This window comes from Ciconia boyciana, chromosome 2, assembly GCF_034638445.1.
Source record: "Ciconia boyciana chromosome 2, ASM3463844v1, whole genome shotgun sequence".
In the NCBI taxonomy this organism is placed as follows: Eukaryota; Metazoa; Chordata; class Aves; order Ciconiiformes; family Ciconiidae; genus Ciconia; species Ciconia boyciana.
This window is the reverse complement of record NC_132935.1, coordinates 33,134,843-33,162,007: the sequence shown is the minus strand read 5'-3', so window position 1 is coordinate 33,162,007 and position 27,165 is coordinate 33,134,843. Positions and strand designations below refer to the sequence as shown.

At 40.0% G+C, this 27,165-nt stretch overlaps 1 protein-coding gene across 5 annotated transcripts in view; it reads left to right on the top strand.

Moving 5' to 3' along the window:
• The first annotated feature begins 1,196 nt into the window (after nt 1-1,196).
• ZC2HC1A (zinc finger C2HC-type containing 1A) overlaps nt 1,197-27,165 on the top strand; it is a 39,938-nt gene continuing 13,969 nt past the window's right edge. For all 5 annotated transcript variants that reach the window (XM_072852304.1, XM_072852302.1, XM_072852305.1 and 2 more), the window contains exons 1-7: nt 1,197-1,302; nt 13,500-13,573; nt 16,631-16,747; nt 16,958-17,093; nt 21,131-21,279; nt 22,286-22,385; nt 23,286-23,394. In XM_072852304.1, coding sequence (XP_072708405.1) covers nt 1,287-1,302; nt 13,500-13,573; nt 16,631-16,747; nt 16,958-17,093; nt 21,131-21,279; nt 22,286-22,385; nt 23,286-23,394 — 701 coding nt within the window. In that variant the 5' untranslated portion in view covers nt 1,197-1,286. The remainder of the gene's footprint in view (nt 1,303-13,499; nt 13,574-16,630; nt 16,748-16,957; nt 17,094-21,130; nt 21,280-22,285; nt 22,386-23,285; nt 23,395-27,165) is intronic.

Sequence of the window (27,165 nt, the reverse complement as noted above, 5' to 3'; positions counted from 1 at the left end):
CCCATGCTAAGGGGATGCAGAGAGGACAACATGATCATACTCTCCGATTTAATTTAGGTTTTATATATTTGTTTTGCTTTCTTTGAGTTGCATTCCCAGATGTACCATGATTGGGACAGTCACTGTGACTCTATGGACAAGCAAATCTGTATCAACCAACTTGTCTAGAATAAGAAGAGAAATCATTTACATGTGCCTGTAAAGACAGTAGTAATTTCTATAAGATTTATTGTAGTTTATATAGAAAAACTTTATTAGTTGCTCATGGCATATTGCCACAAGAAAGACAAGTACAAGATCTTAAGAATTAATACTAAAATAATGTCTTGAAGAAAAAACTCTCAAAATGCTTTTGTTGCTAAAAATGTGGAGCGGTCTTGTAAAAGGAACAGAATTTCAATATGTATCAAGCATTATTCATACTCATTAGTCAACAGCAATTTAGTAGTACTAATTTCCAAAAACATCCATTACTCAAATGCTATCCTGTAGCAGGAGACACCCTCACATACTGATTTTATATTAGCATCTCTTCCAGTTAAGAAAATAACAGGAGGAAAAAGGGGGAGGAATCCATTGCCTGCAATTATTTTCAAGACATGAACCTGAAAACCATTTTTTCTGGTTTTCCTGTGATTGTCTGTCGTTTTCCTGCAAGTAAGGGGGCACCCGTTACAGCCTCACACTGTGCTGCACCCCAGCACCCCTCTGCTCGGCTTGTAGGTGCCGAGGGCAGCAGGCCCCCGGCACCATCGCAGTTGCCCCCCGTGTCCCCCCAGGGACTGACTGCTCTCTTACTTTTTCAACAGCACGGTTATTTCTTCCCCACGTTTTACTTCGGCCTTCTTCATATACAAGTGCTGCTCTTGGAAGAAAAAGATCCCGATCGTAGCGTAACCTCAACGTTACGGACTATACGACCTGTCAGATTGTACCGGAGCTGGACTAAGACGGGTTTTGCAGGAAGATGCTCCGACCTGGTGCCCTGCTCCCTGGGGAAGACAGACCAAGCGGGGCGCAGCCGAAGGGCGGGCGGCACCACCTGGGCCGGGCGGGAGGCCCGGGCGGGGCGGAGGCGGGCGCTGGGGCTCCCCTCCGGGGGCGGCTGCCGGCGCGCAGTGCCCGCGGGGGAGGCCGGCCCGCCCGCCCCGGGGCTGTGGCCGTGAGGGGCCGCCCCGGCCCGCCCGCCCGCACCGCCCGGCCAATGGGAGCGGCGGTTGTTAGCGGGCCGGGAGGTGGCGGCGTTGCCACAGCAGCGGCGGGGCTAGCGGCGGCTGGGGTGCGCCATGGAGGGGCTGGAAGGTGAGGGGCGGTGGGGGGTCCCTCCCTTCGCCGGGGGCAGCCCGGCGGGCGCCTGGGGCGGGAAGGCCGGGCCGGGCCGCGCCTTTGTGCTATGGCGGGGCGTGCTTGGGCGGCGGCGGCGGGAGCTGCGGCCCGGGCGCCGCCTTCCCCGTTCTTGGAGCCCTCTGAGGCGGCGCGGCGGCCTCGCCTCGCTCCGCGGCCGGGAGTTCTGGGGGAGCGGCGGGGCTGAGGTGGGGGAGCGCCGCTGAGGGGGACAGCGTGCTTTTGGGACGGCGAACGAAGGTGGTAGGCAGCGGGCCCCTGCGCGCAGCCCGGCGGGCTGGGGGGCGCCGCCGGGCGCGGGGCGGGCGGGGAGGCGGGCGCGGCGGGCAGGGCCGGCCTCGCTGCGCTTTGTCTCGGGCGCTGCTCGGCTCTCGCAGCCGAGCTATGGGGTTGTGGCCGTTCCCCGCCGGCCCCTTCCTGCCGCGGCCGAACTCGGATCGCGGTGAGCCTGCTCCGTGATGCGCCGCAGGCAGCGGGTGCCCTGGGTGGGGACGGCATCGAGTCCTGCAGGCGTCTGTGCCAGGCACCCTTTTCTTTGCAAACAGATGGCGAAGGTGGGCGTTAGGATACGCTTATAATGCTACGGAAGTATTCGGTGCGGTGAAGACTAAGTATATATTTGCTGACAGAGTATTTGCAACTTTATCCTGTGCCAGTTGTGTTAATGAAGATACTGTCACCCTGCAGAGTATCCATGATAGCATAAATATCAGCTTGGAATTGATGAAGTTACGGCTTGCTATCTGAGGATTTCGGTAGGCCTGTCATTACCATGGTTTGCAAGCTGCTTTAACCATATCACTTAAGAAAAAATATTCTGAGTAACTATCACAAAACAGTCATTAAGTCTTCCATGCTCTGCTTCACTAGAGGTAACTGAGTGCTTAAATAGGGGTGAGCACAAAATAGTCTTTGTTCTTTATCCCTTCTAGCACAGTTGGAGACAGGAAGTAATCCTCACTGAATACCTGTCTTTAGTAGATTTTTACAGTCATCAGACTGTTCTTATGGCTAGTGACTTCATCAAGACTATAAATTTGGACAACATGATTTGGCATTAAAATCCCAAGAGGTTCTCTTTTATTTGATTTACTCTTTATGCTTTACTGACTATTAATACCTTTTAAATTTGAAAGGTGATGTCCAGTGGCTTATCCAATAATGCTTTATCGGGCACTCCAACTCTCATGACAATCCTGTGACAATCATATGTTGCCTGTCCAGAAGGGGAAAGCTTGCTTTAATTTTGAGTCAGCTACGTGTTTGACTGCAGTTGGGACTGCATACCATCTGCAGCCCATCCATCAATTGATTTGGCTGTAAGCTAACTAAGCAAGGCCAGCTATGCCAGCTGTGTTGTATAAGCTCTAGCACCTTCATAACAGAGTGTCAGAAGAAAGCAGATCTACAGATAACGGCAGAAGCCTGAAAAACCATGTCATTCTTGCAGTATAATTTGTCCAACCACTGACTTTGCTGGAAATGGTTTACATTTTGTTTGTATTTCAGTAGGTACTGGGAGTGGTGGGAGGAAGAACTGCTATATCATAGGTGAAATCTCATGTTTACTCTGTGAACCATTTCTTGAAAGTACTTTCAAAAGCTAGAGCTTATCAAAGCATTTTTCCATGATGTGAAATACTCCTTCTGAACACACGAGACTAATTTGAGAATAGCACAGGTAATAAGCTAGTTCTAAAACTTCAGATAGCCTTGCATTGTGAACACTCGTATCCCACGCTGTTATCCAGCATCCTTGAATGCTAAAGTTCTGGGAACTGAAGAATATAGTATTTTGCGTTTTTGTGGGTCACATTGTGCTATGTTTTTCTTTCTCTAAACAAATTGCCACAACATAAAATACTTCCTTTTTTGCTTCAAAACATTTGAACCAAGTGGTTTTGCTTTTTATTTACAGTTTTTCAGTTTAAGCTGTCTCTCTTGATGCACATTAGGTTAGGCTCAGATGAAGTTTCTGTAGAAAGGTGAAGGGTGTCCCCAAGACAGGAAAAATGTAGGCAAAACCAGTAACAATAATAAATTATTTCATTGGGTATTATGCTTTTTTCCAGTCATTGCTCCACTGGCAACTCAGAAGAACGTTGCTGGTTGCCATTTTAGATTAAATTCCTGTTTAGAAGCATAGTTGCACAGTCATATCCATCCAACATGGAAGTATGGGCTGCTTCTGAAATCTGGCTCAGCCTGCTCCCTCTGTATGTTAGTGCTTGGCAAAATCAATTCCCAGAGCCGATTTGTACAGCAGGTCCTGGCAGTTGTGTGTGTGAGGGACATGATTATGGTGGAGGGCAGGACTTTGTCTTTTGGCAGCAGTCTGCTGGTGTGTTTTTATGACTGTGGAAGACCTGCTCAGGACGCTTGGTCTGGACTTTCTGCCCTCAGAAGCTGGTGCTTTGTTTTTCTGAAGCTTAGCATTATAGATGCAAGATCTGTTTTATTTCTGTTTATTTAAGCATGCTATTAGTAAGAAAGAACTCTACCCAGCTTATAATGATTCTTTCCATAATGTGGAGAGTTGAATGTGTATTAGTGGGCTTGTGGAGCTGCATTAGTGGCATTTAAAAAGCTAAATAATATTTCCAATATTGCAGTTGCATTTTCTCATTATGTGCAAATTTAAATGTTCAGTGAAATGGCAAAGTAGGTTTCTGTGTGACTTAGTTTCTTCTAAAATTTACTTTTGTTGCTTTTTTTAAGTCTGTTGCTTTATTATTTTCTTTGTATATCAGTATTGTTATATTACTAGATTGATACTGAAAGTCAAATTTATAACTTTTAAGTTTTGTAGAAGGAATCAGTGCACACTTGTCATTACAAGTGACAAATTTGATGTTAAATCTAAAGTTGCTAGCTCAGCATTTGTTGCTTTGCAGCCTGTGCACTGTTTGGATGTTTTTCAATTTTCATTTAATTTACTGGTGAAAATACTTAGAGCAATAGACTGTCTGTGCCTGAATATGTAGTGATCTCTAAGGTGAGTTTAAAAATCCTTTCCGGAGTAGTCCACCATGTGCTGAATCTCAGGACTATTTTTGATGGGTTAACATGCGCTTGTTGCTTTCACTGCTGGATGGCAAGAAAAAAGCGGTCACAGTGGCATGTTTGTTGCCCTGTGGAGGGAGGAGGGGATCCAAGCACTGAATTCCTGACTTCATTTAAGCCAGAGCAGTTCCATGGTGGTGTTTGATCGGCTTCTCTCCAGTCTGTTGTTTTTTCTGGGAGGGTGCTGGCAACAGCTGCTTGAGCTGACTAAATGCCGCTTCCCACACTTGTTCACATCCCATCCCAGCGGGTCGGGACTGCTGCTGCCTAAGGAGTAAAGGGCAGAGGGGCAGCTGTGTCCGAGGGCAAAAGTCCAGCTCTCTGTGGTAGGTGATAGCAGCGCTTACCCAACGCCAGCGTTCTCCTTCAGCCTGTGCTCTAGCAGCCAGGGAAGGCTGGTTGTGGTTGGAAGGGGATGGGTGGCTGCTTGCTCAGGAAATAGCTTGCAGTCTCAAACCCAGAGCTTTTGCTTGCAGATGCCAAGTAGGGACTACTGTGATTAAGCATTTAGACTCTCAGCGGTCTGGGTGTGCCCTCGAGGTCTCCTAAGAGTAAGGCTCGCTGTGTGGCATCTTCTGCTGACTGCTGAGATCTGTGCTGTAATAGCATTTGTCCCTGGACCCTTCACTGGCACTGACAATGTCTGAGACACCCCACTCCACGCCAAAGGTGCAAGCATTCTAGTTTGGGGTTTTATATTAGTAACATGACTGTTGAAAGCAAGTGCTTATGCTTACTTTGGCAGAATTTCTGAATAAGCTAATGCTCAGTCTTTTTTTTTTTTTTTTCCCCTAATAGTGCAGAAAATTATTTGTTTTGAAAACAAAAATAATATTCATGTGAGTCTTCCTTTGCCTTTAGTGTTCATCTTTGTCTTGCTTCACTGGATGGATGCAGCAGCTTCCTTGCTTTGGCAGCCATTTTCTTAAGCTGCATTTGAGAGAGGCTCCTGCCTTTTTGGAACACTTCAGCACTTTTTTTTTTTTTTAGGTATCTTATCTGACCAACAGACGGAAGAATTAATTTTACAGTGCTGTTCTTAAATCAGCAAGTTGGAAACTACTACAGATTGAAATGCAAAACTAATATTAATGTGTATTCTTTTTAAGAAGTTGTTTGTCTTAAAAACACAACGGTAGCCATTAAAACACAATGATAAATATGAATTTGCATTGAACTGCTATGTTTCACTAGGCATACTTGCACCTCTGTTAAGTGATCTAATTTTGATGTTTAATACACTGTATAATTGTGGTCAATGTATTTACTTTTTCTAAGGCAATTATGTTTTTATTTTTTGATTAATATTTATGTTTTGGGGAAGAAATTGAAATGTTTTACTTGAGGAAAAATTGTGAAAGCTAAGTTTAGGCTGATATGATAGGGGAAGTGTGCTATCAGAATATGTTTCACCCTTAAAGGAAAGGAAGTAATATGTGTAGACAGGAATTTGAGTGTTTCAGATTATTTTCTTCAGCATCTTGGAACTAATAGATTTTACACCCTTTTCTATAGTTCTTGTAGAATTCTTGCATTTTTAACTTAAATTGCAGAAACTAGATTAATCTAGTAATTGAATTCAATTGGTTGAAAATAGTGGGAAGAGGAATGTATTTTACCTGCACACACACACACATAATCAAAAGCAGTGGTTATTATCAAAAGCAGTTGTTGCATTTCAGTAAAATCTGGTTCCAGGAGTATGTTAAACAGTTGACTGGAGGGGGTGAGGAGTGGGCTTACTTTTTAAAAAAATTCAGGGGGGCAGGGGGAACAACACGACGGACACATGACTGGGAATCAATATATCATAAATGAAATTCATTATCAAAATTGTTTTTAACACATTATTTTATTGTTAGCCAAGTAATATTCGGACAAGCAAGCAGACTTAGATAGGGATTGCTCTGTCCAATTACATTTGGGTGGTACAGTATGTAAGTCCAGAATTGCTTTGGGGGTCACTGGTGCAAAGCAGTCTAGGTTTAAGGGTAGTGTGAGAAGGCTAGCCTTCGCTTGACTACCTGCTTACAGTCTTCATGGTGCTTGTAGCCTAATACAGGAGAGTAGTGAGTTTATGATCCCAAAGCAGAATTGTGTAACATGTACATAGATTTTGCAGGTCACATGCTTTCTAGTGGCCTTAATTGATCTTAAAGCTGGTTAATAGAAGACCAGATAATGTATCTGGAAGTCAGATCGATCAAATAGTGCTGCTTATTTGCCTTTGGTTTTGTTGTGTTTCCATATGCATTACGGGGAAGCTCTCAGATTTTTCTGGATAATCATAATGACTGAGTGCCTCTCTGAAGTGCCTGTACATTAACACTCACAGTATGGGAACAAATGGGAGGAATTGGAGGTCTGCGTGCCATTGCAGGGCTACGATCTTGTTGGAATTGTGTGTAGGTGGTAGGATAGCTCACAGGACTGCAGTGTTGTGGTGGATGAATAAAGGTTTTTCAGGAAGAACCAGCTGGACGGCAAGGGGAGAAGTTGCCCTTTATGTGGGAGAGCAGTAAGAATGCATGGAGCTTTGCTGTGGAACCACCTGGGAGCTTATGGATCAGGGTTAGCAGGCAGACCAATGTGGGAAATGTTGTTGTGGGTGTCTGCTACAAACCACCTGATGAGGAAGATGAGGCCTCCTTCAGATAATTGGAAGGAGCCTCATATTCACAGGCCCTGGTCCTCATGAGGGACTTTAACCACCCAATACCTGCTGGAGGGACAAATCAGCAAGGCACAAGCAATCTAGGAGGCTTCTGGTATGCATTGATAACAAATTCCTGACCCAGGTGATGAAGGAGCTGACAAGGGGAGGCACTTCTGCAGACTTCACACCTACAAACATGAGGTGTGAAGGTCAGGCGCAGCCTTACCTTCAGTGACCATGGGGTGGTTGAATTCAGGATTCTGAGAGGAGGGGGCTGGGCAAATAGCAGGATCTCAACCCTGGACTTCAGGAGAACAGGCTTTGACTTGTTTAGGCATCTGCTTGGAAGAATCCCATGAGATAGGCCCTAGAGAGGAGTCCAGGAGAGCTGGTTATTTTTAAGTATGTGTAGTGTGACATTGGCATTAGAAGTTATGCTTGTATGAGGAAGGGAGTAAAGAAGGACAGACAGTTACAGAAAAGGGGAGTACACAACAATGTGAGTTGTGCATGTGCTGCCATTACAACCATTCTTAACTGCATGCATTTTTCAGTCACAAAAAAACCTTCTTCACAGAATCCTCCTCCAGGTTGTCACTTTGAGGCAGTGGGGCTCTCCTTGATATGTTATTCTCAAGGAAGTAATACAGAACTCGCCATCATCAGTCTCATGTTCAATGCAATAACAGCAATTTTGGCAAATATAATGCACTTGCATTGTCAGGCTGAAGAGCTGATATAAAAATATGCAGAGGTACTGTGAAAGTATTACTTAAGCTTTTCAGCTTGAAGGAATGGAAGTTATGCTGCTTTTGTTATCTTGTGGAAGCAGAAGTGACAGGTTTATACAAGATTAGACTGCATTGTCAATACAGAAGTAGAAAAGAATTCATGAGGCTTTCCTCTAAAATTAGGGGTAGATAGGTAAAAGTAGATTGGTTTGCTATTTGTAATACAATTGCAAATAACCTAACTGTATAAAAATTTCAGAGTATGTGAAAGGTTGAATACTAAGAGACAGAGCTTTCTATGATTTCCTCTTCCTTTCTCTAACTCTTCCTGCAAACTGCTGAATAGCATAGCCGAGAAGGGATTTGCTTGGTGGAGTAAATCATGCACTTCATCAGTTATCAAGCAGACTTTACGAAAGTATGGCAAGTACTGCCTGTTGTTAAGCAGTATGAAGTATTTGACTTTCATTTGCATTTCAGAATTCCTATTGGCAAAATAATGAAAACTTGCAAAACTTACACCATTATTGGTGTACTTCTTTCTACTTTTATACTTTCATCTTTTCATTATTTTATTTAATGCTCTTTAAAATTACTCTTTGAAAATGAATGCTCTAAATTGTATTTGGCTGTTCAAAGCAGTGTTCCCTACCTATGTCACTGCATCAGTATCATTTTTAGGTGACTCTTGTTTATGGTATTTGTCATTAGTCTTTTCAGACTGTTGTTAGTTAACGTGTTGATTAAAACATATAACCCAGTCAGTACCGATTAGGGGACATATGTTGGAGACTGACAGTCTCCAAAGAACTAGATGCTGTGGGTTGATGATATAGATTCCAGTTAGTGTGGGGAAGGCACTGCATTTTTTTTTCGTACCTGAAGTATATATATGGAACTCTTAAGTGGAAAATACCGTGCTTTTGGAGATGAGAGGTCATTTATGCTAAAAGCAATAAATACAATTTTGTAGGAGAAGAATTTGGCAAGCACTCTTCAAGTAATAACTTTCAACAGTCATAGATGACTTGCTGGTTTCAAATAGGTACCTAGTCTCAAGGCTGGAAATCATACCGGAGTGTTTCTGCAAGTTTGAGTTTAGTGAGGCTTGATGGTTCTGATTATCACAGTTGTCTGGCCAAAGTCGTTTAGTACTGTCACAGCAGTGACAGTAAATACAAATAAAAGGTTTTGAAGGGCAGTCAAACAGATTTTACAACACAACAAAATACTGAGACTAAGTGCAGTCTTGTCTCTTTGAAGCATTATATACTTGATATCTAAGTGCAGACACATACTTGTGTATACAAAGCTCTCCAAAAGAGAAAACTGTAATAAAACTTTAATTAATAGCTGTTCAGCAATACTGAAGACTTCTGCTGCCTATAGGTATGGGGTCTGTTTACACAACTGCTTAATTTGTAAACACAACAGCAAGAGCTAGCATTATGCCTGTGACTGTGTCAGATCGGACTTGTATGTATTGATGGGTCCACACATTGTACTGAGAAAGATAAACCTAAGGACTGACAGATCTCACTTTCTGCTGTAATCAGTTGCTGCATTTGAACATGAGAGGAGAGAAAGAAAAAAGGTTGTTCTCTGGAAATCTAGGTTTCGAAGAAGTCTATACTCATCTGTAAGAGTATTGAAAGCACTGTGCTACATCTGGGAGACTGACTGTCAGACTTCGAGGTCCACCTGAACTTTACAGCTAAACTCCAACTTCAAGAACAGAAAGTATGAGTAACTGGACTGTGACCATGTTCAAAAGGAATGTGTGCAATAACTTATTCATTTGCAGGTAGAAAAAATAATTTGGAAGGTGGTTGTACTCGAAGTAGCTGGAGGAGGAAGAGCTCTGACAGGGACAGTTTAGAAACACAAGTGGTGAGTTTATTGTAGTGCTGCTAATAAAACTCCCAATCCAGTTGTTTAATTCAGATATCCAGCATCTTTGTAGGTTGAACTCTGTGTTTTTATTTGAGATCTGGTCTCAGGCAGACAGTAGCAGAATAGAGTGTAAAACTGTATACCATAGTTTTGGCATCACTTTAACTGACATATTTCTTCCTTTGGTATTCACATAACCATTTTGAACATACTTCTCTTTTCCCTAAGTGTGTTTAGATCAGATAAACAGTAATAATTATGTCTGTCCTTTTCTAAGTTAACTATATTCATTCATGTTTAATACAGGCATGGAAACTGCTGGTGATTAGTGGTATTGAAGATGGTAAAATGAAAAAGAAGTGTTGCTGCTGGATCTTTGTTCTTCTGTGGTTGTATAACCAAGATGAGGGCAATCCCTGCATTGTTGCTAGACTTAAAGAAGACTGAAGAAAATTGCTATGATACCATCTTATTACCAATTTCTATTCTCAGGCTCATTTGCCAAGCAAGTCCTTCTTCTTTTTCTTTGAGTGCTCCCTGTTTTTTACTTCCTCCCTGCCTCTGATACATCCCAATTTAACAACCCATTTCTGTTAACTTTTGATCAGGAAAAAGATTCAGTCAGTCCATGCCTTTTTTTAAGAAATCCCAAAGTTTTCAACTGTGAGGTTTTGCTTTTGTTTTTTATTCTTTAATTTTATCAGACTAAAATAACTCAGAATAAGGTTTTTTTTTTTCCATTTTTATTGCATTTTATAGTCATTATGCTGGAAAACTACAGCCAAAATAATTTAGTAATTTCATTGAAAAAAGTTATCCTGTTTATTGCTGGTTTTAGAAATACTAACTTTTTACATTACTACAAAAATCGTGTAAGAATTCCTCCCCCTTTATGTTGTGCATTTATGTCACTTGTGCAGAAGCTATGTAAATAACAAGTGTATTGATGGTATTAGATATCATGCGTGAATGCCTTTTTTGAAAAAAAACCAAACCAACTCTCTTCCAACTTTCACAATTTTATTCCCAGGTTTTATTTTAAAATTATCAGATTACATGTTGATGACATTGCTAACTCTTCTGTAAGGGAGGCTCATGGGCTCCTAGAGAGAAATGTTAAGATTTTTGTGGTTTGGTTTTGTTTGTGGTGGTTTTTTTTGGAGGGGGAGGGCATTACTTTAAAGGAGAGGAAATTCACAGAGGAACGATCAAGAAACTGAGGTGATAAATGTGCAAATATAAAGGACTGTAGGCTTCCCATTTTCAACAAAACTTAAGGAACTTTCATTTTTTAGAATAACTTCCTTTTGTGTTTTGGGTCAGTGATTTGTATTAGGGGGGAGGAGGTGTTGGCAGTAGAAATAGCTCTTGGCAAATGTGATTGAGTACCTGCCAGCAGCAAAGAAGGGTTAGGTATGCTGTAAGGAAATCCAGCTCTGTAACTGTAGCTACAGTGAGTGCTAATTGGCATTTGTTATGCATTGGTATGTCATATGTAAATACTGCTCGGTCAGGTGAGGGTCTATCAAGTCTACTTCTTCTAATTGTGAATTTAAACACAAGCTCGAATTCCAGAGTTCAGTGAACCTAACATGGTGGAAAATGTAGCTTTTCTTCTTTTAATAAGGCATATATTTGAAAGAATTCTTCTCTCAGTCAAATCCTTAATCTTATACTATGCACCTGATTTCAAGATCACTAATTCTGATTTATTTCAGCTAATTTCTTAAAGACACAAACAGTGTCACTTTGTATTTCCATGAAATGCCCCTCTCACTTATTTCTGCAAAGTTGAAGGTTGTATTAGAATAATGAGATAAAAGGTAGTTGAACTCTTCAGCAGAAGTGAGTTTGCAGTGATGTCTCTTAGCATTATTAAGAGTGCTGAGAACTCTGAAGAATGAAGTAATGAAACAAACAAACAAAATAAATCTGTGTGTACCTTGTATTTTTGAGTGGGAGAATTGGGAAAAGCTTACAACCATTGCTGCTTACCCTTGAGGAAAATGGTGAGGGCAGGTTCCATCCATCTAACCTATGTATGACCAGTGTGCATGTTATTACTTGTGATTAACGTTATGCTCAGGCTTGTGGGTTTAAGAAAACAGGCCTATGGAAAAAAGTTTCAGACATGATTGTTTAAAATAGGGATTGAAAAAATGCAGTAAACAATAAAAAATAAGTTCCTAGTAAATGTCGATAACATGCAAGTATAATTCAGATGCAAGAATAGAAGAAAAACAAGATGTATCTGCACATTTTCTGTCTTTCCTACTTCCCCTATTTGTGTATAACTAAACACATTTAGATGACGCAAAAGGAAGCTTGATTATGACTTAAATTGTAAAACTCAAAGTTACTGTTAGTACAGTCCTGCTATGCTGTGACAAGGGCCTATTTGTGTGTACATGAAAAAGGTATATAAATTAAAGATATGACCGTAAATGCTTTAAACTGCAGAACACTTTTCATATGATTTGTGATTCTTAAAATGGATTTGCTCTGTAGTGTATTAATGCAATTAATACATTATATGTAGTTACATACTAATGATGAACTTGAATCAAGTAATTGAAAAAGGCAGAAATAGACCTAATGGTTACATATTGGTACTAGAAATCTCACTCAAGTTTAATCTTTACATTTGGAAAAAAAGTTTTTCATTAGGAACCATGGCTGCCTGAATCTACATTTGTCTGCCATGAAACACTTTGTTAAATTTTCCATTTTCTTTAGGACCGGTCCTACAGTTACTTGACAAGTATGTATGTTTAGGTGGAAAATTGTTTTCCACTGGGGAACTGGGAACAAAAACTGATGAAATCACTGAATGTTGCTATGTTCATAACTTTGTTAGTTTAAGCCACTAGTTTGCCTAAAATACAAGTCAATTCAAAGTGCTTTCATTTTCACTTTATATAAATAGAGGGAGCTGTATTGTCTGCAATAGTCAGACTGAGTACAGAGAAAGCAACTAGTAATTCCCGAACTTAATCCAAACTTACTGCCTCTATTGATGTATATGTGATATAAAAATATCCCTGTATCTCTGGTACAGTACTAAATATAATAGATGCCTATTTTTGGGAAACCCTGTGGAGTTTTTCATCGCTGCCATGACTCCATTCCATAATGCGTACTATATGAATATATTTGCTTGCATAGGCTTGGATACTTTGATTTGTTGGTCTTTTATCTGGCTCTGTGAATCTCTTGTATGTCAAGTAGAGCATTTACATTTTTGTTACCAATGCTTGAATAGCAACATCAGAAACGCTTTTGTAAGCTGTCAGTGATAATCTGAATAAAATATATAGTAAAAATAGCATTAAAGAATTTCTCTTTCCAAGAGGAAGTGGAATAATTAAACTTAGTAGAGAAAAATAAGTGATGGGATGTGAGTTACATTTGATGCTGTAACAGGTGATTCTCTTCCAAGGCACAGAAATACCCACTAAATATTGTTGTTCTTGGTGTGTGTTTGGGCTGTCATTGTGACTTACAGTGAATCTGTCATTTGCATGTTGACATACAGGCATCCCTTTATTGGTGCAGAGTTTTGTATTGTAAATTATCAGAATTGATGCTGACACGTTACTGGGCCTTACTGCTTCCAAAAGTACATAAGGACTTGTGTATCATCTTTTCCTTTCTGATCTGCACAGTCTCTGCACAGTTCAAAGAATGTATACTTTTATAGTAATAACTGTTATTATTGCTAAGTATATGAGGTTAACAATCTAGGAATAAATTTTTATCACTATTTTAAACAAATTTTCTTATAGAAGTATGTTTGGTTTTTTTTTCCTAAGGTGAGGTTACAGTGCAAACTGGAGATCTGCTACCATGTAGGATTTGTGGAAGAACTTTCTTTCCAGCAGCACTGGTAAGCAGTATGAACACTGTTGGCTTTTAGCTCTGGCAAGTTGATATGGGAGTTAAGCAGTGGTCAGTATAGCTAAATAAAGTAGATGCTTGGTTTTAGTGGTTTTTTTGAGTGTCTGTCCACCCCCCACCCCCCCAATAATTATGGATTCCAGTTGTCTCGATGTCATGGTTTAATCCCAGCTGGCAACTAAGCACCACACAGCTGCTCACTCCCTCCTGGTGCAATGGGGGAGAGAATCAGAAGAGTAAAAGTGAGAAGACTCGTGGGTTGAGATAAAGACAGCAAAAGCAAAAACTTCTTGGCACCCCCGGCTACTCGGTGGTGGGGTGGTGTGAGAAGCACAAAAGACGTGGACTCTGTGTAAGCACTGCTCAGGAGTAACTAAAACATCCCTGTATTGTCAACACTGTTTTCAGCATAAATCCAAAATATAGCCTCATACTAGCTACTGTTAAGTAAATTAACTCTATCCCACCCAAATACTACTCCACCCTTTATTCCATACCATTTATGTCATGCTCAAGTCCCACATTGTCCAATACATTCTCATTACTCCCCCCACCCCCTTCCCATGCTTTGATATAATACACAGATATCATTTCCCTAATCTACGGACCACCCCTGTAAAATACCTGTAAAAAGTCTACAAAATGTCTGTTGAGTTCATTTAGTCCATGACTTTGGGCTCTGTCTGTTACGGTGATCACTCGGGACAGAAGAGGTGGTGTGTTGCATGGAGTTATTGGGCACCAAACCCAGCTCAGGTCAGGTCACTGCTGCACCTGCACTACTTCTTGTAAGGCTTGTCCTCCATTGGGTCAGGTGGTTCCTGCTATAGTAATTTCTATAACATGCAACTCAAATCATGGGTTACAACAATTTAAAGGTATTTCCATTACAATCTCCACCCCTGGTCCCTTTGGGCCAGGTTATAGCATTTAATATTGCAATGAATTCCTCCCCTTGCCCCTGCTCTGGCTTGGACTTATCCACAGATTGGAGCCCCTTAGGGGTGTACCTGATCCAAGTGGAGCCTTAGCTATGAGCCACAGTCTTTCCAGGAGTATACCTGCTGCGGCATAGACTTATCCACAGCCACAGTCGCTTTGAGGTGCACCTGTTCCAGCATGGCCTTCTCCATGGGCCACAATGCCTTCAGATATAGATGTGCTCCTGTGTGGCCTTATGCACAGCCATAGTCCCTTCAGAGGTAAACCTGCTCCAACACGGCCTTACCCATGGCTGCAGTCCCTCCAGGGGCGTACCTGCTCTGTCATGGGCTTATCCATGGCCACGTGCTTTGAGGTGCTCCAGCATGACCTCATGCACAGCTACTGATGCTTCAGGGTGTAGCTGCTGCAGCATGGACTTATCTGCAGATGCTTCAAGGTGTACCTTCTCCAGCATGGACTCATCCTTAGGCCACAATCCCTTCAGAGGAATACCTGCTGCAGCACAGACATAACCATGGCCACAGACGTTTCAAGATATACCTGCTCTGGCATCGGCTTATCCATGGGCACAGATGCTTCAGAGTGTCCTGCTCCTGTGTGGACTCATCCACAGGTCACAGTCCCTTCAACTCGAGTTCACACTGGAATTCCAGCCTGTCCAGTGCAGCAGCGATGCCCTGGCCATCTGCCAGCCCAGGCACATCACCATTGCTCTTATCAAAATGTTCCCAGGCACAGCAGAGTAAGAGAAGCAGTACAGCAAGCAGCAAAAGCAAAAAGCAGCCACTAACGAGCACTAGACTTTAATATACAGTAAGGCAAGCGAGCCTCATTGCAAGCACAGGAATGTGTCAGTTAATAGCTAAACAGCAATCACAGCTATGAATGAGATCTGGCACATTCTAATCAAATCTGTCGTTATCTCGAACCCTTTGAGTCCCACATTGGGCACCAAAAAGGACTGTCATGGTTTAACTGCAGCGAGCAACTAAGCCCCACGCAGCCGCTCACTCACTCCCCCACGGTGGGATGGGGGAGAGAATTGGAAGAGTAAAAGTGAGAAAACTCTGTGGGTTGAGATAAAGACAGTTTCATAGGTAAAGCAAAAGCTGCACACGCAAGCGAAGCAAATCAAGGAATTCATTCACTGCTTCCCATGGGCAGGCAGGTGTTCAGCCATCTCCAGGAAAGCAGGGCTCCATCACGCGTAACGGTTGCTTGGGAAGAGAAACGCCATCGCTCTGAGCGTCCCCCCTTCCTTCTTCTTCCCCCAGCTTTATATACTGAGCATGATGGCATATGGTGTGGAATATCCCTTTGGTCAGTTGGGGTCAGCTGTCCCAGCTGTGTCCCCTCTCAGTTCCTTTTGCACCCCCAGTCTACTCGCTGGTGGGGTGGGGTGAGAAGCAGAAAAGGCCTTGACTCTGTGTGAGCACTGCTCAGCAGTAATGAAAACATCCCTGTATTATCAACACTGTTTTCAGCACAAATCCAAAGCATAGCCCCATGCTAGCTACTATGAAGAAAACTAACCAGCACACTCACTTTTGAAGCTCCTTAGAAGGAGGTTAATTTTATTTCAGCATCCCATCACTTTCTGAAAATACATGCTTCTAAAAGCATCTTCTTTAGGGTCACAGAATCTTTCTTTGCCTGGCATCATGCAGTCTCAGCTAGTAAGTGAAGTGTTTTGTTAGCCATCTTCAAAATACTGTGTTCTCCAGTCTTAATAGAAATCAATCTGTCCTTAAATATGAATTTGGATTTCAGACACTTCTGATTTGACTTGCTACTCAATGCAAATGCTGTCTACCTACCATCAAATTTTTATTTGCAAGGAGCAAATACAGATACCTTCTATTTTTCTTCCTCATCACCCAAGTTTTTGTGACCATATATATGCATTCGTGAATTCCTGTAGTTCTGTTCTAAAAGTAATGGCTGGCATAAATATTTGAATGAAAGCAGTCTGATCTTATTCATCGAGAGTTGGGCCTTTTTTGCTGATTGGCATATCAAGAAAGAGGGAAAAAACATGTTAATAACTTCTGTTTTCAAAACTAAGTTCTGTGTTCTTCTTTTGTTTTTCTTCTGCTTGTAGAAAAAGCATGGACCCATTTGCCAAAAAACTTCTGCCAAGAAAAGGAAGACATTCGATTCCAGCCGACAGAGAGCAGAAGGAACTGACATTCCCACAGTAAAACCTCTTAAGCCACGGGTATGTTATAATTTAATCTGCATATGAACATTTTAGGCAAACTATGTAGGCATTATAATAAGGATTGTTTCTGCTGGCAATTTGTGATAATTAGATCAACTAGGATCTGGAAGAAATCTAACTATAATGTTGTGTACTAAAATAAGGCACGTACTTAGCGTGAAGTAAGAGCTTCAAACATTTAAAGCTCTTTCTTTTTTGGCTTCTTAGCCAGAACCACCCAAAAAACCTTCCAACTGGAGACGAAAGCACGAGGAATTTATAGCAACTATACGAGCAGCCAAAGGACTTAATCTTAAAGACGGTGGAAAACTTCCTCCACCACCTCCACCATCATATGACCCTGGTATGTAAAACAATCGAGATCTTTAGAGATTTTTTTTTAACTTATTTTGTAAAAATTTGAATTGGAAAAGAATTTGTTGGAATACAGTATTCACAAGTTCTTGAGGATGACTATCTGATTATCCCTATGCAGATGCTGGTTTGTGACTGTGGGTCTGGCTGGCTAGCATCCTGTGTAGCTTTCGAAGCCCATAACTTTGTTTTTAATGCATCAAAAGGTAGTTGTCGCCAACTTGCAGCTTGCTACCATCTTATAAACCATAGGCTGGACAAATTGTTTCAACACCTTGTTTCTGTCCATAACAGTGGAACTGCTCAGAAAGAGCAGACTACCTTTTTAATTAGCTGCCGATGCTGGACACCCACAACCTATTTACATTGTAGGAATGCCTGTCAACTACGTTCTTCAAATAAAGTCTCTCCTATTTCTTGATGAATTCACATTTAATTTCATGTATGCAGTGTATGCTGTAGTGTGCATGTGATCCTTCCTCATGTGGTGGGGGTCCTTGTGTTTTGGGTATGTTAAGACGTGTGGGATTTGTATAAAGAAGGGAGCAACAGTGCTTGGGTGCCTTCAGAACTGAGGCTGGGTAAAGTGTTGAAGCAGTCTGATGTTAGTGAGAAGGAAAGACACTTTTCAGTTAACTTCTGTGATGTGATAATAGGTTGGAGAATATATTTCTTCCTCTTGTCCTAAGAGCTAAACCATTTGATCAGCTCAATGGCTATTTTCAGAAAGATTGGGAAAAACAGAAAACAACAGCTGTTTGCTTCTGCCTGTCTGTGGTCAAGTGAGGATGTGAGTGTTCCCTACCTTGTTTCTCTACAGGAAACATGTTAGTCCAGTTAGGATTGTACTTGTGCATTCATAGTAAGAAGTGAAGTCATATTATTCAGCATTCAGTACACTATCTTGAAATGCCATATGTGTTATAAAGTAAACTAAAATCAATAGCTAATGCTGTGGATAAGAAACATAAGGCTCGATCATGGAAAGGATCGTTAATAATCTAGTTGTATAGGCTCTGCATTACAAGCAGAAGAGCCCAGAAATAAATCTAGCTTGGAAAGCTACTAAAATGGTGCTCCCTTGATTCCAGAGACCGTAAATGAGTTTGAAGCGAAGGAAGTAATTCTATTCATCCTGCTTGAAAGTAGGTAGGAGGTAAAGGGAAGAGAAAGATATTGTGCCTCTGTTTCTCTTCCATTTTTTACTTTTTCCAAGCTGAGTCTTACTGTTTGTAGTCTCCTGGCTTCATCCCACTGCAGTGGGTAAGACTTAGGAGGAGGGAACCAGGAATGAAGAGAAGTTGCACAAATTGATCAATGGATTCTCTTCCCACAAATAGAATAGAACAAAAACAGAGCAGGGGCAGCTACCCTTGCTCCTTTTCCACTTTACATGTAGGAGAGAGGGAGAATTATGCATGGTATCATGGAGTATATCCATCCTCTCCTACTCAGGTCTGTCTTTGGCATGCCTATTTCTAACTAGCTGCTAGTCTTTTTCCTTTAAAAGAAAAGAGTTCTGTATTAATATTTTCTACTTAATTGCATGCTTTGAGTTTGCAAACAAGCAGTATTGCTGGTTCTTCAGTCTCCTGTTCCACCTTTTCCTTAAAAGAAGTGCAGAATAGTCTCATGATATTAAGAAGGACCTTAAGTCACCCCATTTGCATTGAACTTGTCTGCATATGTGTACTGCACACTTATTTTGATTAGTTTGTATTTTATAAAGCTTACATTGAATTCTAACAGTTCTTCTGGACAGTACAAACAGTACTTCCACATAGCCAGGTGGCTGACTGGTGCTGAGCATTTTACAAAAGGATGAAGATACAATCCCTGATTCTTAAAGGAGTGTACATTAATCCTCTACAGTCTGATCCATTTACTTTAGTGGGCTTTGAAAATCTTCTGTGGGAACTCAGCTGTGCCCCAACTAAAAATGTCTTTTCTTATTATCTAGGGGCTTCCATGCCTGCTTTATTAATCTATTTTGATTTTTTAAATATTTTTTATTTTTTCTAAACTTTGTTTGGGCCTATCTTGATTTGACCATATAGATATTATAGTTCTTTTTCTTCTGAGTTTCTATCTCTTAAGATATAGTTTATGTTTGAGTATTCTGACAGTAGTGGAGTTTATGTAAAATAAACAAAAATTCATTGTTGTTATCACATGAGATTCCCATGCTGTCACTTCTGTGAAGGATTCCTGTGTTCTTCCTGTGTCCTTTGCTCACACTTCTTGGGTCACAGTTTATGGTTTGGTGGCCACTGCATCATTTGACTTCCTCAAAATTGTTTGTTAATTTAAAGGGATAACTATTTAAGCCAGATCTGCTGCATTTGGAGTAGTAACATGTAATCCAAATCTTATTTTGGATTGTGTAATATCTGACTGCAATTTTGGAGGCAGTGACTGTTGACTCTCTCCTTATTATCTTCAATACATTTCTAAAATCACTGTCGTGGTTTAGCCCCAGCTGGCAACTAAGCACCACACAGCCGCTCTCTCACTCCCCCCCAGTGGGATGGGGGAGAGAATCGGAAGAGCAAAAGTAAGAAAACCCGTGGGTTGAGACAAGAACAGTTTAATAATTGGAACAAAATAATAATAATAATAATAATAATAATAATGATGATGATGATGAATTATAATGAGAAGGAATACAATGAGAGAGAAAGAGGAACAAAACCCAAGGGAGGGAAAGAAAAGGGAAAGGGAAAAAAAAAAATAAAATAAAATAAAATAATACAACCGCTCACCACCCGCCGACCGACGCCCAGCCAGTCCCCGAGCAGCGATCGCAACCCCCCGGCCAACTCCCCCAGTTTATATACTGGGCATGACATCATATGGTATGGAATAGCCCTTTGGTCAGTTTGGATCAACTATCCTGGATGTGCCCCCTCCCATTTCTTGGGCGCCTGGCAGAGCATGAGAAGCTGGGGAAAAAACAAAAAAAAGGTCCTTGACCAATGTAAATACCGCTTAGCGACAGCCAAAACATCAGCGTGTTATCAATATCATTCTCATACTAAAATCCAAAGCACTGCACTATACCAGCTACTGGGAAGAAAATTAACTCTATCCCAGCCGAAACCAGGACAATCACCTAGGAGCATACTCATTTAACGTGCTTTGCCAGTGTCCAGCTCTTCTGAAGTTGATGTTTACATGGTTTTGAATACTGTAATCTGGGGAATTCAACATCCATGTCTCTAGACACTAAAATGTCTGTCTGAAACTGCAGTCCAAACATTTTACTTTCCAAGGGCAGTGTATTTTAAGGGGTATATTTCCAGCATACAGATGAGGGATCTTTTAGGATTTAAAACATTTACATAGCCTTTCTTTTTTTTCCGCAATGTTAGTAATAATATTTTGTGCAAGTAGTACTGTTTGTAATGTGACTAGATTATTCTTGAAAAATAATACAGCCACCAATTACCCTGTTTTGCATGTCTCTGTAGATATCTCCTAATTTTGGCTGGATTTCCTCTGTTTCTTTTGTTGTTGTTGTTAAATTTCTGATTTTATTTATTTTTAATGATAATTTCCAGTATTGCAGTTAGTATTTCTCAGTCCTTTCAAAACTGCTAGAGGAAACAGATTTTGTTGTCTTTTGCTATTTGTATGGGAGAGGTTTTAATGCATTTTCATGTCTTGAACTAACTGAACTGTGTTCGTGATTTTTTTGTTTAGCCTCTTCTCTTCTCCACTTCCTTCCAGCTGATATCCCTGTCACGTCCATGTACTGTTTGGTCACCTTCTCTGCTGAAGAGCATCTCTCAAAGTGTTTCTGATTTCGCTTAGGTTATTTATGATCCTCAACCACTCTTCTCATTCTTATCCATCAAACAAGAAGCATCTTTTGTTTTATATGTGGACATATTCTTTTCCCCAGCAATATGTATTTCATTTTCAGGTTCAAGAGGCCTCAATTTTCTCTGGGGGTGGGGCTGGGGCTGGTCTTTAAAAGACTTTAAAACACTTTATTTTTTAAAAACTTTATTTTATGTTTTTAAGATTACATTCAGTGTCCATATTGTCAGAGGAGATTTAATGAAAATGCAGCTGACAGACACATCAATTTCTGTAAGGAACAAGCAGCACGTATTACTAATAAGGGGAAATTGGCAGCTGATACCAAAGGGAAGCTTCCTACTCGAACACAGGTGAACTATAACATTTTGCTTAACTTGTAACTTGCATTCAACATAAAATCAAGCTTGTTAAATAGTGTGTTGTTCTTAAATGGAATTAACTATTTTATTCTGTAATTTTATTATTTGCGCTAGACTGAAATTAGACACTAAGCATGGAAGAGGTTTTTGCTTTCTTTCGATAGTTGCAGAGAACCATAAATCAGATGGCAGCAGTTGCAAAGCCAAAAACAGTCATAAATGTAATTCAGAGATTTGTGAAAATGGCAGGTAAGGCTAGCAGCAGGAAGTAGAGATGCAGTGTTTGTAAAGACAGTTGAATTTCTGTAGTGCAAGTCTTCTGAATCCAATTCAAGACTGTTCCTTAAGTGGACAAACAAAGGTACATGACCACAGGACAACTGACAGCAATATTTTGGCTAATTAGAGGCTTAGGGGAATTCAGGCATATTAAGGTAAGAGCTGCAGTAGTTAATTTACGATGGAAACAAATGAAGGATTAAAGTGTAGGTGTGTGTTCATTTGGTGGTAATGCTCTTTTTTCTGGAAGCTGTGAAGAGTTATACAGACACAAGCAGTTACTTAGTGATTCTTGCACTATATTCTGAATCAGTGCTGGGACTGGTCCAGAGCACACAGGTGAAAGTAAGATTTGAAATACAAAAATGATCCTGCCCTTGAGTATTCTGTTTAAAATTAACTGGTAATGAGGTGATAATGTTAAGCGCACAAGACAGCTATGGAAAAAGATGAGAAAAGCTGTAGAACAGTGGAAAATACACAAAAACATACAGTTAAATGAAAAAAACAAAACCACTGGTAATCTTTCCTACCAGTATCATCTGTATGTATAAGAAAGCAGGCTAGTGGAAATCATTTGCATGATCCCATGCCAGAAACAGTTTACCTAGTAGATAATCATAGTCTCTTCTCCCACAGTACCTGAGATAACTACCTATTGTGTTATATAGATAGTTTGATTTAATTGCTTAAATTTCTAGGTTGTATTTTGTTACAGTACAAACCTGCTGCAGTTAAGAAGATGCCTTCTGTAGGATCAACACCGTCATCATCATCACGCTTACCACAGCCAAGTGGTGTTAGCAAAACTGTTGTAGGTATGAAATGAATGTTACAAATTTTCCATTTCCTTTCTAAATATTAGTTCTCAAACCATGCATTAAAAGTAGTATAATTTTAACAGCTAGAAAGACTTCTACAGCATTGCCCAGTGATTTAAACTGACAAAAAAAATTTGTAGGAGGAAGTTCAGTGTTACATGAGTGGATAAGATGGTGTCTGTTTTTCATAATACAATTTTTTTAATCAATGTTGTCATGACCTGATTTTTTTGACTTACATATATGGTGGCTATATACTTTACTGTAGAAATTGATATAGTGGTTTGTAAAAACTCATTTAAAGTAAAGTTGGAAGGGGCACTGGTTGGCATCTATCCAACAAGACTCTGGAGCACATAGGATTCTCTTCTGTTTTATATATCGGGTCAAATTAGTTTCTTTCTGAATTGAACTTGCAAAATCATTCTGTGTAGTAATGCATAATGGTATCAAATCCTGATCTCTCATCTGAGATTTTTCTGTTGCTTAAATCTGTAACTAATTTGTATGCTGAGTATGATCATGAATTGGTGAAAATACATAGTCAAGCCATGTATATTACAATTATTGGTCTTACCTGATGATATCCGAAATCAGAGTATCAAACCTGATCTGTCTATACATACTTTGACATTCTAGACTTCTTTTCCTTTTCTTTCTGAAGAAAATAATTGAGATTAATGTTTTTATTAGAGTAGAACATTGTCTTAATTGCATATTTGTAAATTTCTGGAAACATATTTGCTTTTTCCTAGTATCTTGGCACTTGTTCATATCTTGATATTTCTAAAACTCTTGTTTTGAGTTTTAAAATTAAAAAATATATAACAAATTGTATCATTCCAGCAGCAAAATCTTACATTTTCTTATATTTCCATGATTGCTTTCAACTGCAAGGTGCCTCTTCAAGTAAAGCACTGTCTTCGTCTGGATCCAGTGGGAGCAAAATTCAGACATTATCACCAGCTCATAAAAACTCATTGGGAATGGTGAACCCACAAGCAGGGTAAGTTTCTATCTAATGTTGTAATTTATGCTTTATTTCATATTTATGTTGTGTTAGTTCTAGAAGTCTCTGTGGTCTGTTTCACTTGCATTTTTTTTTTTCCTGTGAGCTTCAGAAGTGCAGTGGTTTGAAACCACTTAAACATTAATTGTTTAAAACACCACCTTAAACATTAATGTGTTTGTAAAGACATTAATGTTTAATGCTAAACATTAACGCTAAAGACTTTAATTTAACATTAATTTAACATTAATAAAGACATTTAATGCTAAAGACATTAATGTTCCTTAAACATTAATGTTTAAGGAACATTGGAGTAGGCAAAGATGCATTTTCTACTGTTAAAATAACAGCAAAGGAGGTCAAGTGATAAAAATAGATATAAAGTAGATTAAAAAGTTATAGAATATGCAGAAGTGGTTGGAGTTATAATTTTTTTCTTTGTAAAAGTGAAGAGACTTAAAAAAGGAGAAAAACATTAGGCATAATTTCCTGCAATTTGTGGAAATAAAAGAAAGAGGCCTCTGCCACAGACCACAAGCCAGTTGTGACAGGATCTTCCCTCTTAGCACAAAAGGATGGATACTTTCCCTCTTTTCTTTCCTGTCTTAAAATACTCAAGAGACAACAAATGAATGAGCACAAATAAGGCAATGGAAACCAGTGCTCTACAACAGCAACGAGAAGTGGTAGATGTAGATTACTAGAGTTCAGTGAAAGTGCTGGTGTGATCAAGGCTGTTACTGATATTTTGCTGGGGGGGGTAGTCAGTCCACACTATCTCAAAGAAGAAATGTATTGAAGGGATTGAAGAAAAGTAGTGCAATTTTACAGAAGTTTGAGGAGCACCAAGGAGCACTGAGAAAAAACATTAAAAAATACAACAAAGTGATTGCAATTATAACATTGGTGATTGAAGAAGACTTATTCGTACAAAAATGAGTATCAGATTGGTGAAGGCTGTATAATGTGGAGAAAAACAACAGCTTAAGTTTGTGAGGAAGAAAAAGGACATTCTGAAAGAACTCATGGGGATGGACAGCTTTATTAATTACACAAAACTAGTGATTTTTAGTTTATCGCTCTTAAGTCTTAAAAGTTACACACAAGTATGAATTACAGTTCTGTCATACCTCCCTCCTAGCACCATGTAGCATAAGGATGCAGTTCTGTCCCTCCTTGCTCTACTCACTCATACTCAGTCTTTCGAACACAGACCAGAGGCAGAGCCCATGAGGTTGTCAGAAATTTTTTTCTTTTATTCCTCTCCTCCCCCCCCTCCAGTGTCCTAGTAGTCTTTGGTCTACAGGTCAGCTTCACCACTGTTTGTAGGCATCTATGCTTCAACTGTCAGAAAATCCCACCCTCTGTTATTCACTGACTGATTTTTATATGACATTTCTCCATTTTCAGAAGCTAAATTAACACCTACTGATGAGTGGCAAACAAGCAGGTCTGCAAACCATAGTAAAAAAGTCGGCTGAGATAATTTAAAGCCATGTTTCTGACCTCAGTCGTGAATCCCAGCTGTCTGGGAAAGGCTTTTTCCTGTTGATAGAGTTTCTAATTGCAGTTTGTATTGGTTTGTGAGTGAGCACAGGTTTTGGTCCTCACTTAACAAGGAAGTTCTATTTAATTTTGCCAGTCAGTTGCTCACTGGACTTACTGCTTTGTATTCTGTAGTCTTCCATTTCCTCTTCTGAAGCTAGGAGGAAGAATTGTAATGTGACCAAGCCAAATAGCAGTTAATATACGGAGAGATGTTTGCACAGGTTCTCTCTGTTCACGCATGCTGTTAACCGCAAATAGATGACTTCTGGTTGGCATAGCTCTCAGATAATGATCTCTGCTGAGAGGTGGTGAATGTTAGCTTGGCTTATAACCTCACTTAATTGGCTACACAATTTACAGTTTTTAAGAGTATGGATGTGATAAGTGTGTTTCTGCCTGCAGTCCTTCTCACTTGTCTGCTCTAAAAAAATTGTGTTCTCTCCTTGTCTTTGCCAACCGGTCCTTATGATTTCTTGCTGGTCATACTAACCAGTCTTCTCACAAATGGCTGTTAAATATGTCTCTTTCCTAAGTGTTACACCTGAGACCTAGCAATTCTTTCTTTTCTTTAGCTACTTTTTGTTCACTTCTGAGAACAAGTTTGTCAGGAGTTATGTTGAAGCAAAGACGTGTAGGAGCAGTTACAACATGGAAGAGTTAGGTGCCTCAGATTGGTCACTAGTGACAATTTTGGTCTTAATCATCTCAGCCTTAGTATTGGGGTGTGAGGAGGAAGTATGTAGGGTTCTGTTGAAATACCTACAAAACTATATCAGAGCAGGGACTGAGACACTAACAGTCAACATCCTAAGTCAGAGAGTGAGAATAGTTAATACTGTAGTGATACAGATCTTAAACATTAAAACATCTTATAATTTAGGCTATAGCTAATTGCAGCTAGAATTATTTTATAATATAAAAGCACTTTTAAAATTTTATAAAAATAATCTTCATTAGGACAAAACAAGATGTATTTCTTTTGCTACATTTACGATTTAACCAGTAAAAAGACAAGGCGTAGCATGAGATCTGAGATTCTGTTGTACGTAAGTCAGGCAGGGCTCATGCTGTAAGTCATGCTCTTCCTTCTAAGCTGTTAGTGGACTCATTTACTGAGCACAGTGTTGCACATGTATTGTTTTAAGGGCAATATTTCAAATGGAATATTAAATGATCATGTGATTATTTTTTTTTTCCCCCGCCTTGGGAAATATTTAAGAGCCTACACACTTTTTTGACCAGGTTAAATTCCAGGTTTTGCTGTAAGAAACAAGCTGCTGCAGTTTGACCTAAAGCAAACTGTATTTTTTTTTTTTTGGTTTTTACATATTAGTTACATGAAACCTTCCATTTTTGCCTAGATTGTTGTAATTCCAGATTTGGCAGAGAGGTAGTGAGGCTCAATAGTAGAATTACAATTATGTTGTGCAATATCAAGGATTAATTATGTGTATGTTGGAGGGAGGCAATTGAATCAGACACTGCTTCTTTCTGTAGAATCATGGTAGCTGTCCTCTGTGATGGATATGTAAAGGGGCAAGAAATTACTATGCTGGCTAACTTAAGAGCAGGAAGTGATTAAAATATGGAGGCATGCAGTTTCCCTCTTGCTCTTTAGGTGGCACTCTTGAACTGCTGCCTGAAAGTACTGTGAAAGGCACACGAAGCTGTTTGTGCATTTGTGTTAAAGGTGAAGGCTAAAACGAACTGGGTCTCTAAGGTGTTTAGTTCTGTAAAGGAAAGATTCTTGAACTTCATTTCATATAGAGGTCAACTTCCATATTGCAGTATAAATTTTTACTTTGTATGAGTAGAAATGCAGCCAAATTTTATGAACTCCCTTATTTTAAATCATTTTTGCTATACTGTTTCTTTTTTTAGTTTGAATTCTCCTCTTCTGCTCCCCAAGTAAAGAACTACTGAGAGAGTACACCACAGCATCATCAACATAAGCTAGGTTAGCATTAGTGAGGCTTACTTTGTACATGTAGATCAGGATGTCTCAGCTCAGCTCTGCTGTGAGAGTTTTCTTCTTCTGCCTGGTCAGAGTAAGAGCACAGACAGTTATAAGTATTAATGAAAGTGTAGCATAAGGGCATCATTTCTGAGTCCTAGAGAAGCAAGTGAGAGTGTAAGACTAGCATGTAACTCTGTAGGGTAGTCAGTAGGAAAACCTTCATTCACTTGTGTGAAAATAGGATTTCATCTTTTTGATCTTGA